The 13,033-nt window shown below is 46.5% G+C and overlaps 1 protein-coding gene across 4 annotated transcripts in view; it reads left to right on the top strand.

Moving 5' to 3' along the window:
* SDCCAG8 (SHH signaling and ciliogenesis regulator SDCCAG8) overlaps positions 1-13,033 on the top strand; it is a 128,373-nt gene that overhangs the window by 34,900 nt on the left and 80,440 nt on the right. For all 4 annotated transcript variants that reach the window (XM_058165582.1, XM_058165564.1, XM_058165591.1 and 1 more), the window contains one exon: positions 7,780-7,896. In XM_058165582.1, the coding sequence (XP_058021565.1) occupies positions 7,780-7,896 (117 nt within the window). The remainder of the gene's footprint in view (positions 1-7,779; positions 7,897-13,033) is intronic.

The following is a 13,033-nucleotide window of genomic DNA, read 5'->3' as shown; positions in this document are numbered from 1 at the left end:
TATACAAATTTAAAATACGATTTAAAAAACTTATTTTAAATTAGCCCAATAATTAAAATTTACCATACTAAGAAAACCCCGTTTAAAATTAATGAATTTAAACATTAAAATCCCAATTTAAGCCAGCCCTGCGCGGATAAAAAGATGAGTCTTGAGTTCGCGACGAAATGTCCGAAGGTCGGGTATTTGGCGTAAACCCGGGGGAAGTTCGTTCCAGAGTGTGGGAGCCCCACAGAGAAGGCCCTTCCTGGGGCCCGCCAGCCGACATTGTTTGGCGGACGGCACCCTGAGAAGTCCCTCTCTATGGGAGCGTACGGGTCGGTGGGAGGCGTGTGGTAACAGCAGGCGGTCCCGTAAGTACCCAGGTCCTAAGCCATGGAGCGATTTAAAGGTCATAACCAACACCTTAAAGTGCACCCGGAAGGCCACAGGCAGCCAGTGCAGTCTGCGCAGGAGCGGTGTTACATGGGAGCTACGCGTAGCTCCCTCTATAACCCGCGCAGCTGCATTCTGGACTAACTGAAGCCTCCGAGCGCACTTCAAGGGGAGCCCCATGTAGAGAGCATTACAGTAATCCAAGCGAGAGGTAACGAGCGCATGAGTGACTGTGCATAAGGCATCCCGATCAAGGAAGGGGCGCAACTGCCGAACCTGGTGGAAGGCCCTCCTGGAGACGGCCGTCAAATGGTCTTCAAACGACAGCCGATCATCCAGGAGGACACCCAAGTTGCGCACCCTATCCTTTGGGGCCAATAACTCGCCTCCAACAGCCAGCCGCGGCTGCAGCTGACTGAATCGGGGTGCCGGCATCCACAGCCACTCCGTCTTGGAGGGATTAAGCTTGAGCCTGTTTCTCCCCATCCAGACCCGTACAGCTTCCAAACACCGGGACAGCACTTCGACAACTTCATTGGGGTGGTCTGGGGTGGAAAAGTACAGCTGAGTGTCGTCAGCGTACTGCTGGTATCTCACCCCAAAACCACTGATGATCTCACCCAACGGCTTCATGTAGATGTTGAACAGCAGGGGCGAGAGAATCGACCCCTGTGGGACCCCACAAGTGAGGCCCCTCGCGGTCGACCTCTGCCCCCCTGTCAACACCGTCTGCGACCGGTCAGAGAGATAGGAGGAGAACCACCGATATACGGTGCCTCCCACTCCCAATCCCCAACCGCGCAGCAGGATACCATGATCGATGGTATCGAACGCCGCTGAGAGGTCTAATAGGACCAGGGCAGAGGAATATCCCCTGTCCCTGGCCCTCCAGAGATCATCCACCAATGCGACCAAAGCTGTCTCCGTGCTGTATCCGGGTCGGAAGCCGGACTGGAACGGGTCTAGATAGACATCTTCATCCAGGTGTTGGGGCAGCTGTCGCGCCACGGCACTCTCTACAACCTTCGCAACAAAGCGAAGGTTGGAGACTGGACGATAATTACCCAAAATAGCTCGGTCCAAAGAGGGCTTCTTAAGGAGGGTCTCACCACCGCCTCTTTCAAGGCGGCAGGAAAACCCCATCCAACAAAGAAGCGTTGATAATCCTCTGAGCCAGCCTCGTGTCACCGCCTGAGTGGCCAGTACCAGCCAGGAAGGACACGGGTCCAGTAAACATGTCGTGCCGTGAAGCCTCCCCAACAGCCTGTCCACGTCCTCGGGAGCCACAGGGTCAAACTCATCCCAAATGTGCTCAACAAGACGTGCCTCCTCTCCCTCGCTTGGATCATCCCAAATTCGGTCCAGACCGTCCCTCAGCTGAGCGATTTTATCGTATAGATAACCACTAAACTCCTCGGCTCGTCCCTGCAAAGGGTCATCCCGCACCTCCTGATGTAGGAGAGAGCGGGTCACCCGAAACAGGGCGGCCGGGCGGTTATCTGCCGACGCAATGAGGGTGGAGGCGTAGGAGCGCCTCGCTTCCCTCATTGCCACTAGGTAGGTCCTAGAATAGGTCCTAACTAGTGTCCGATCAGCTTCGGAGCGACTGGACCTCCAGGTGCTCTCTAGGCGTCTTCTCCGGCGTTTCATCTCCCTCAGCCCCTCGGAGAACCAAGGGGCCGGACGAGATCTACGCCGGGTCAGAGGCCGCAAAGGCGCGACACGGTCCAGGGCCCCGGCCGCGGCCCGCTCCCAGGCCACGACCAGTTCCTCAGTCGTGCCGTGGGCCAGATCCTCAGGGAATGGCCCAAGCTCCGTCTGGAACCTCTCAGGGTCCATCAGGCGCCTGGGACGGAACCACCGTATAGGTTCCGTCTCCCTGCGGTGGTGAATGGCGGTTCGGAAGTCTAGGCGAAGGAGAAAATGATCCGACCATGACATTGGTTCTGTTACTAAATCGTCTAATACCAGATCATTTAACCACTGTCCAGAGATATAAATCAGATCCAGCATGCCTCCCCCCATGTGCGTAGGGCCATCATTTACTCGAATCAGGTCCAAGGCCGTCATGGAAGCCTGGAACTCCCGAGCTGCCGTCGATGCCAAGCCAACTGATGGCAAGTTGAAATCCCCCATGACTATAAGTCTGGGGGTCTCAACCGCCACAGCAGCCAGTACCTCCAACAGCTCGGGCAGGGCTGTGGTCACGCAGCAAGGAGCCAGGTACGCGATCAACAAGCCCAACTGATTCCTATGGCCCCACCTCACATAGAGGGATTCACAGCCGGCAATCTGAGGAACAGTGGCCTCCCTCGGCTCTAGATCTTCCTTAATAACAACCGCCACCCCCCCACCCCTACCTTGGGCCCTCGGCTGATGAAATGCTCGGAAACCTGGAGGGCACAACTCAACAAGGGGCACCCCCCCCTCCGGGCCCAACCAGGTCTCCGTAATGCCCATAAGGTCCGCGGACTCCCCCTGAATAAGATCACAGATCAGGGGAGCTTTATTAACCACGGACCGGCATTACATAACATCAGCCAAGATCCAAGCTCTGAGGATCATGGCCTCCTGAGGAACGGGTAGGAACTGAGGCCGGAGCACGTGATCGCCTTCAGACATCGAACACGTGCTCCCAGGTCTCGACACGCCCCTCCGCCATATCTGCCTCTCCCACTAACCACACAGATGGAACCACAATTGTCACCTGGAACATCACCCTCCCCCGGGACCTTCCGGCCGATTAACACTCCACCGCAAACATGCGCAGTGGCTGGCCCCACCTCGACGGGCTACCCCAGCTCCCGCCTTTCCCTCCCCTTAAAATTTCCCTTAAAATCCCCAATAAGAAACGACTAAAAGAGTTCATTAAAAATCCCCTAAGCCTCCTAGATTTCGCATGCCATCTCTCGGGGTTCCAAAACCCGTCCTCAAGATGTGCCCTCGATAATGTGGAGGGCCAGACCTGCGAGAGAGGGGAGTCTCGCAGGGCAAGAAGGTCCGCGGTTGAAAATCTTCGCATAGGTAAATAAAAATACAAATACAAAACGGTCAGCAGTCCATCCAGGCCGGTGAAAATGTCAAGGTGTTATTGTAGCGCGGTTATTATAGCAAGGTTAGGCTCCCTGGCTGGCGAGATGAACCGTGGACTTCCAGGGCTCCATGGGGCCGTTATTCTGTCCCCAAACCCAAACGGTCTCACTTGCCCCAGGTACAGATGACTAGCCATTCTCCGTCAAGTCAATCAATTGGTGTTAAAGTCAATATAGGCCTTGATGTCAGGGGCTCCATACCCAGTTGCTCCGACACTCCAGGCCAGATTGAACAATCCTAGGCCGAGCTGCCGAGGGTCTAAAAGAGGGCCAGCCACACCTCCGAGTCCTCCTCCGAGGGGCGAAACCCTCCAGATGGCTACATCTGACCCTCCGCCACTACCACTCAGCGATCGATCTTCTGCCTCCTCCTCCCTGGCATTGAGGGAAAGCCCGTCCCCAGGCATTGTCCGAAAACCCCCAGCCCCGGGGGGGGGGGGGGCCACCTGCCGCCGCTGCCATCGCCGCCGATACCCGGAAGCCAAGCGCGGTCGCCGTGGCCATCACCCCAGCCAGAGGCCCAGCAGGCCCCGACAGAAGTCCAAGGGTAAGCCGAGGAAAACGCCAGGCTCCAAGGGAGAAAAGTCCGGCCAAGTCCCATCCAGCACTGTTGGAAAAAAAAAACCCTAGCCCCTGGGGGGGGCCGCCGCCGCCGCCACCGCCGCCAGACCCAAAGGCCCGCAGCGCCCGCCATGGCCACGGCCACCGCCCCAAGGAAGGTGGGGAGACGCCGAGGGAGCTGCCGGGCCGCCGAGGGGGCCACTGCGCCCCCGCAAGCCCGCCGGACCGCAGAGCCGCAGAGCCGCCATTGGGCCGTCACTGGGCCGCCGATCTTCCCGCAGGCCCAGGCAGACCGTAGCCAACACCGGGGTTGAACCGCCATAGAGCCGGGGCAGAGCCGGGGCAGAGCCGGGCAGAGCCGCTGAGTCAGGGCAGGGCAGGGCAGGGCAGAGGCAGGGCAGGGCAGGGCAGGACAAAGCCGCCACCGAAACGCCCAAAGAACCACCAGGGAGCCGCCAAGCCGCCGGGCCTACCGCCAAACAGCCACCGCCCGGGAGACGCTGAGGAAAACCGCCGAGCCGCCGCGCCTATCAGCTGTTCCGAGGCTCGCGGCTCGGCGAGCTCGGGCCCCAGCCCAACGCCTCCTCTGATGTTCCGCGGAAGGGTCTGGGACCGAGGGCTAAAAGACCCCTCTCGGTCCCAGACCCCTGGAAAAGCCGCGGACCGCAGAGCCGCAGAGCCGCAGAGCCGCAGAGCCGCAGAGCCGCAGAGCCGCAGAGCCGCAGAGCCGCAGAGCCGCCATTGGGCCGTCACTGGGCCGCCGATCTTCCCGCAGGCCCAGGCAGACCGTAGCCAACATCGGGGTTGAACCGCCATAGAGCCGGGCAGAGCCGCAGAGCCGCAGAGCCGCAGAGCCGCAGAGCCGCAGAGCCGCAGAGCCGCAGAGCCGCAGAGCCGCAGAGCCGCAGAGCCGCAGAGCCGCAGAGCCGCAGAGCCGCAGAGCCGCAGAGCCGCAGAGCCGCAGAGCCGCAGAGCCGCAGAGCCGCAGAGCCGCAGAGCCGCAGAGCCGCAGAGCCGCAGAGCCGCAGAGCCGCAGAGCCGCAGAGCCGCAGAGCCGCAGAGCCGCCATTGGGCCGTCACTGGGCCGCCGATCTTCCCGCAGGCCCAGGCAGACCGTAGCCAACATCGGGGTTGAACCGCCATAGAGCCGGGCAGAGCCGCAGAGCCGCAGAGCCGCAGAGCCGCAGAGCCGCAGAGCCGCAGAGCCGCAGAGCCGCAGAGCCGCAGAGCCGCAGAGCCGCAGAGCCGCAGAGCCGCAGAGCCGCAGAGCCGCAGAGCCGCAGAGCCGCAGAGCCGCAGAGCCGCAGAGCCGCAGAGCCGCAGAGCCGCAGAGCCGCAGAGCCGCAGAGCCGCAGAGCCGCAGAGCCGCAGAGCCGCAGAGCCGCAGAGCCGCAGAGCCGCAGAGCCGCAGAGCCGCAGAGCCGCAGAGCCGCAGAGCCGCAGAGCCGCAGAGCCGCAGAGCCGCAGAGCCGCCATTGGGCCGTCACTGGGCCGCCGATCTTCCCGCAGGCCCAGGCAGACCGTAGCCAACATCGGGGTTGAACCGCCATAGAGCCGGGCAGAGCCGCAGAGCCGCAGAGCCGCAGAGCCGCAGAGCCGCAGAGCCGCAGAGCCGCAGAGCCGCAGAGCCGCAGAGCCGCAGAGCCGCAGAGCCGCAGAGCCGCAGAGCCGCAGAGCCGCAGAGCCGCAGAGCCGCAGAGCCGCAGAGCCGCAGAGCCGCCATTGGGCCGTCACTGGGCCGCCGATCTTCCCGCAGGCCCAGGCAGACCGTAGCCAACATCGGGGTTGAACCGCCATAGAGCCGGGCAGAGCCGCAGAGCCGCAGAGCCGCAGAGCCGCAGAGCCGCAGAGCCGCAGAGCCGCAGAGCCGCAGAGCCGCAGAGCCGCAGAGCCGCAGAGCCGCAGAGCCGCAGAGCCGCAGAGCCGCAGAGCCGCAGAGCCGCAGAGCCGCAGAGCCGCAGAGCCGCAGAGCCGCAGAGCCGCAGAGCCGCAGAGCCGCAGAGCCGCAGAGCCGCAGAGCCGCAGAGCCGCAGAGCCGCAGAGCCGCAGAGCCGCCATTGGGCAATGAAACATTAATTATTATAATTATTAAGATGCCTGTCTACTTTTTCTATTGATTTATAGTTCTTATAAGAGATAAACTTTACTCCTTAAATTTTGGCCTTTAAAAAGTAGCCTTCCTATTCTAATACATTCTAATTACAGCTTCCTACTTCCTGATAATGAAAGGGGCTAATTTTGTGAGGAAAAAGTGTTTCTTACTGATTGGCTTTTCTATTAATATTTTTAAAATTAACTCCTATTATTTAGTATTTATTTTACTAAAGGAGTATTTAGTATTTATTTTACTAAAGGCTGAAACTAGAGGCTCTGGGTTAGTCTATTTCATAGAGTATGAGGAGTGCTAATGATTAAAATAGCAGAGAAGAAGATTCCAGCGAAGAATAACTCTAAGGTCAGCATTATTTCAAACACTTTGAAGTCTGATGACTGAGAATATTTTTTTAAGTGGGATAATTTATTTTTATTCATTGTCTGGATCAGTGTTTCTCAGTCCTGGCAAATTTAAAATGTGTGCACTTCAACTCCTAGAATTCTCCAGTCCACTATGCTGACTACCATGGGGAATTCTGAGAGTTGAAGTCCATCTATCTTAAATTTGCCAAACTTGAGAAACTCTAGTCTGGATAAAAGATTTGCACTTTCCTTAAAATATAAAACCTAATTTAAGCTAAAAATAGCAATTTGCACCAATCGTATATGATTCGATCACAATTCATTTATCTGGTTACCAGAGCCCCTGAGGTTATTTTTTCTAAATTTAGCAGAAAAATTGTGATTTTCAGTGATACTTTTTTGCCCTTTTTGTTGAATTAAACAGGTTAAGTAAATGACAAACAATTTTGTGTAAATCACCTAAAACCTCCTAATTAATCAAGGGAGTAACATTTCAGCCCTATCGATCAGTGATAATATCATCGATCACTTCCATACAGTCCTACAAATCTTAGATACCTTTTTTGAAAAAAGAAGCCCCCCCCCCGAGAAAGAGAAGTTGTTCAGCTCAGAGTTATATGGTGCAAGTATATAAGTTTCCAGAAATAAAAAATGAGAATACTAGTCTCTGTATATTGATGATATATGAAATATTTATGAATTCTCCTTGTTTTCAAAAAGTGCCCCATTCCATCACCTTTTCTTTTCCTAGAAATTACTTTGAAGAAAATATTTTCTTGTTGGGCTGAGGATGGGAGTGGTGACAGAATTTCAATTATATTGGGATAAAATGTGAAATAGTAATCATGTTTTTTCCAGTAACATTACAATAAAATTTCTTCGACATAGTGATGGGATATCCTCCTGTTGCCTCATAAATAGGAATATGATCTTCCCTCTTTCCCTCTATTACTCCTAAAAGTAACTGAATAATTAAGTAAATCTCATTGCCTGTGGATTATGCTTGTTGTATAATATCTATGTTTTTGGAATTGATTGATGATGGATATATTTTGGCTTAAACAGCAACGGTGATTGCAATTGGTGACTATATGGCCATTAATGAGAGAGAGAGAGAGAGAGAGAGAGAGAGATATTTTAAAAAATAGGATTATCATATAAAAACTTTACAAAATTCAGTGCAAATGATGAAATAATAAATATAGTCACTAGAGGGCATCAAAAGTTCTCCTCTAAACAAATATTACTTTGTGGAGTCCTGAAACTGCAGGATGTTATGTATTTGATCTAACAGGTGTGTGGAGAAATACGTTACGAATTGAATCAGACCAAAATGAAGAAGGATGAAGCTGAAAAGGAGCACAGGGAGTATAGGACAAAAACAATAAGGGAACTTGAAATTAAAGATCAGGTAAGAGAGAATACTCTATCAAGCAATTTAGAAAAATGAGTTTTTCCTTCCTATTAAATATTTTGAGGGGTTTTTATGAGAAGAAATCCATTTCTTATATTTTAGTACTAGTACAATATTTTATGATAAGAGATTTTTTCCCCCTCCAATCTTAACATACTTTTTTATGCATGCATGAACAAACATTGTCTATGTGTATGTGTCTATTCTGTGATATTCACTTAGTCATTTGCAGTATCTAAAAAATTAACACAGGATATCCAACTGATTCCTGAACGTTTTGCATTCTAAAAGCATTAAGTAAATTTTATTTTTTTATTCTAAAGTTAGTAAAAACTAATAAAAATTCTACTCAATTAATTGCTGATTAATATCAGATATTTTCAAGACTTTCATGTTTGCTGTGTCATACAAAGGAAGTTATTAATATTGGGATAAACTAATTATACATGAAAAAGTTGAATTATATATACATTTGTAGTAAAACCTATAGAACCCAGTATTAAGCATAACATCTATACATCAAAGAAACTAGGAGATATTCACTCAAAAAGGAAATATGATTTAACAAAGAGAATGGAATATTTAAATGTTTGAATTACTTTATTTTCAAAATAATCATATTATTACCATTTTAAACAGTCATTCTTTTACACCTTTTGTAATATTTATGAAATGAAATTAAACTACAAAACAGGACCTTTTCTTATCTCTCCAACAGTGTTTTTGGATCCTTACTGTTCAGCTGTGTCCAGTAGCAAGCACTTTCAAATTACCCAAATGAGAGCATACAATATTCATGCATTTTGCTGCTTACTGCATAGCATAGTCTTCTAAAAGATTTCCCATAGTCTTCTAGAAGATTTTTCCAAAAGCTTTGTGGTGGGGCTGAAATGGATTGCAAGAGGGGGTTAGTTAAAAATGAATGTACCAAGCAGAACTAAGGTACAGTCTAAGGAAGCAGTCACTTCAAAGCAGTACAGTACTTCAGAAGTTTGTCAGAACTTCCACAAGGCCTAGTGGGGCACAAATAAAACAGTTTAACCTTCTTTATTAAGCTAAAGTGAATAGTTTTAGAAATATGGACAACACATTTGAATGGCATGCAAATATACTGAATAATTTTTGGATGAAAGGTTAAAAAAACAGTTACAAGTTAACAATTGAAGAATTTCTTTTCCAGGTCATTATCAGCAAGTGGTAATGATAATAAATATATAGGACATGATATGTTCACACTGAATATTGAAGGCTGTGTATGTCATGCACTGATAGTACTGTTTCAGACGTGTTACATATCCAAAATAAGAAATAAAGAAAGCAAAGATTAAATGGGAATACTAATTAATGCTCTCCATATTTATTGAATATTCTAATGATTTTCCTAAATGCCTAGGAAGTATGAGGAGAGGAAAAACAGGGCTCTGTCGATATGGAAAAAGATCCTGTCCATTGTCCTTTAAAACAGCATTTGCTAAAATATGGTTTAGGTGTGACAGAAATAATTTTCTAGTAAAAATGGCTGGATTTGTCTCAACTCCCCAAAAGTTTCTTATACTTTTTGAAATAAGGTTTGTTCTGTTGCATTTCTTCATTCCTTGCTTGAAGTGGGCATGAACATTAATCTTTTTGAATGCATATCCATTTTTCCCAATGTTTGGTAAAAAAAATGATGAAAAAATGCATAATCAGGAGAAATTTCTAAAATGTTCATAGTTATCTTTTAAAACCTTGCTATTACATTTTGTATCAATTAGAATTTTCAAAGCCTCTCTAAAGTAAACTCCATTTGGAATGCATTATATTAGTAATTGGAGATCTGGGCAAAAGTAATGGAAGTCCATGGAAAGACATATTTACAACAAAAGAAAGGACCTCTAGTATTTCCATCTAAAACGTAAAATGCTAGAGTGTTGCCAAAACATATTTTTGGATTTATTTACAATGGCTATACTCCTTCCTTCCTTCCTCCCTCCCTCCCTCGCTTCCCCCCTCCATCCCTTCATCCATCTTTCTTTCTTTCTTTCTTTCTTTCTTTCTTTCTTCTTTCTCTTTTATTGTAAAGTGTATAAACTTCCATTCTGAGAAGGATGGATAAAATGGAACCAAACACATTCTATAGATTTGCACTTTGGAAATACCCTTGGGAGATGTGGAATGGCGTCAGCTATCCTCAGTGCATTGATCTGGGATGCTTTTGAAATCTCTTATGCTTAATTTTTATTTCATTATTCAATTAAGATTGAACTATATCACGGCTTGGTTGGCTGTGGAGGTCCTAAATATTCAAAGGTCCTTGCAAGAATGGTAAAACATTTTTCTCCCTGCAACAAAGTTGCATTTTTAATTTCAAAACAGAAATGGAACAGTACCCCTCATTACATGTAAGAAGAGTTTGCTCTTTTAGTTACATAGAGCTGATACAGCAACAGAACAATTGTGTTTTCCAATACCTTGTTTCAGCTCCTTGCCCCTTTGTATTTGCAGCTTGAAAGTGTCTGCCCTGCAATAGGACCAATCTGCTTTGGACAAAGTACTCAGTGACTCCATGTAAAACAATTCAGATCTCTACAGTCCAGATCTTCTCTGTTTTTAATTATTTCTATTGTTTTCTTGTGACTATAATCATTTATAAATCCTTAGCTAGTATAATTTTAAAGAATTTATTGGATTTATCCTGAATCGGTTTTATATATCTGAACCATGAATTATAAGCAGTTTCAAAATAGGTCTTGCTGAAAAAACTAAGGTCTAGATACTGGGCTTTATCCAATAAAGTATGACACAAGATATTCCTTTCCCTTCCTCCTCATTTAAAACATTCATCAGCTTGAAGATGATACCTCCTTGATCATGTAGGCAAGCTCAATTTTCATTCTTTTCTATGGGGGTTTGCAGTCAGTGTGACTCTATAAGGAACCCAGACTTCTCAGCTTTTTCTTCCAGCCTTTCCAAATTAATAGATACTTGACTGTTTTCTTGATGTCCTTGTAAAGCAGTTGTATTGTGTCTAAATGGTGGTTCTCACTAGCCTAAAGTCACCCGATTCAGCTCTGTGTATTTGATGTACAGTGCACTTCAAACATTAGATTAGATTTGTTTTTACCATTTTCTTTGATATATGTATACTCCATATGTACTTTGATATACTCCATATGTATAGTTTATCAAGATATTTTAGAGGTGAATGTTTCCAAACCTTTTATTATGGAATCTTATGTTCCTTGTATAATAAAAAAGGATACAAAATTTTCAGGTAGCTGGAAAAGTTTTTTCCAGAGTGACTTGAATCAATCAATTAATTAAAAGAACTGAAGAGAGGTACTGTCTAATTCGGTCAGTGTCATTGTGTACAGATCATTTTAGCAAGTGGATAAGGGAGTTCTCCACTCCCAACTCATAAAGGGTTTTAAGATTCAGCATTAATATTTTTAATTAGACCCATAGTTCAGAAATTATTTTACCTGAGCAATATACATTTAGCATTTTACATCTGTACCTTTTGCTAATTTCAGTTTTTAATTTTTCTGCAAAATCTGCATATAGTAATCTAATCTGGAGATTAAGAGTCAAAATGATTGAGGTTAGTTGGCTTTGCTAACTGAGATTCTGTCTGTAACACCTGAAATTGCCAAAAGATTTTCCATTACAAAAAATGAAGGAGAGTTCTAAAAATGTAAATTGGTACATTAGTTCATTCTTTATGCATTGACAAATGTAGATACCTCATCTTAACTAAATTCAATTCTGTGATTTGGCTTTGATCCAGTCTTATTCTGATCCCAGGCTCAATGGACCTGTATAAATTCATGTTATCTGCATACTAATAATACGTGTTTCGCTCAGCTATTTTTATATGTAAAGGTCCTAATTTAGTAATCACAGTTGGGACTGATATCTTGGTCATTAAGCAAAGTGGCTGATAAGTAAAACTGCAGCTGTGCTTCTTATCTTATTTCAGCTTTACAGACCTGAAAAGATCATAAATTTGAAACTTTTGGTTGTAAAGTTTCTTTTTCATCACCATTGTAATTATGAACAGTTGCCCAACAAAGTAATCGCTAAACGAGGACTACTTGTACTACTTGTACTAGAATAAGGCAATGAGGAAAAATTCTGTAAAGATCCATTGAACCTAAATATGAATAAAGAAATAGTCTTCTATCACTACTTTTCAAAATATGAAAAGTATGAAACTATTATAATGTGCTACCACAGATTTCCAACTTGAACATTCTATCTAGAAAAAGCAAAATATTATTGAAAATTCTGGTTGAATTAACAAATTCCAACTCAGATTATCCATCAAGACAACTAAGGAAGCTGTCTGCCAAATTTAGACTTGAAATTTAGATAATCATATATAATCATAGGGCTGGAAGAGACATTGGAGGTCTTTTAGTCCAATCCCATGCCCAAGGCAGAAGTTCTTGGACAAATATCTAATCTTTTCTTGAAAATCTCCAGCAATGGAGCATCCACAACTCTGGGAGCCAAGCTATTACATTGATGAATCATTCTTACTGTCAGAAAATTCCTTCTTATTTCCAGGTTGAATCACTTTCTGATGAGCTTCTATCCATTGCTTCCTGCTGTCAGGTATTATGGAGAATACCACTGTCTTCCCTGTGGTAGCCCTTCAAGTATTGGAAGACTACTATCATGTCTTCTCTTCATTAGATTAAACACACCCAATTCCTTTAGCTGTTTTATTATATGATGTAGCCACAAGACCCCTTATCACCTTTGTTGCTCTTCTCTGCACTCTCTAATATGCACTCTAATATGCCATAATATTTGCTATATGTTACAATCACTAGCTTGAGTTCTTGTCACTGGCAGGACACTACTTGTTCAAGAAAATACACTACAGTTGTTTTAATCCTCTGATCCAGAAAATCATCACAAGCAGTCATAAATTGTCTCATTCAAGATAGTTGGTCCAGATTCTTCCTAAAAGTGAGACACCGAGGAATTCTTGGAGTTAACGGCCAGTGTCCCAAAGGTGCTTTTTTCAAGAGGCAACTGGGCTTTCTTGTTTTGCTTCGAAAACGTTTCATTTCTCATCCAAGAAGCTTCTTCAGCTGAAGCAAGCAGCTTCTTGGATGAGAAGTGAAATGTCTTCATAGAAAAAGCC

The sequence above is a fragment of the Ahaetulla prasina genome, chromosome 1 (genome assembly GCF_028640845.1).
Source record: "Ahaetulla prasina isolate Xishuangbanna chromosome 1, ASM2864084v1, whole genome shotgun sequence".
Lineage (NCBI taxonomy): Eukaryota > Metazoa > Chordata > Lepidosauria > Squamata > Colubridae > Ahaetulla > Ahaetulla prasina.
Note: the sequence above shows the minus strand (reverse complement) of the source record. Positions and strands in the feature narration are given on the sequence as shown.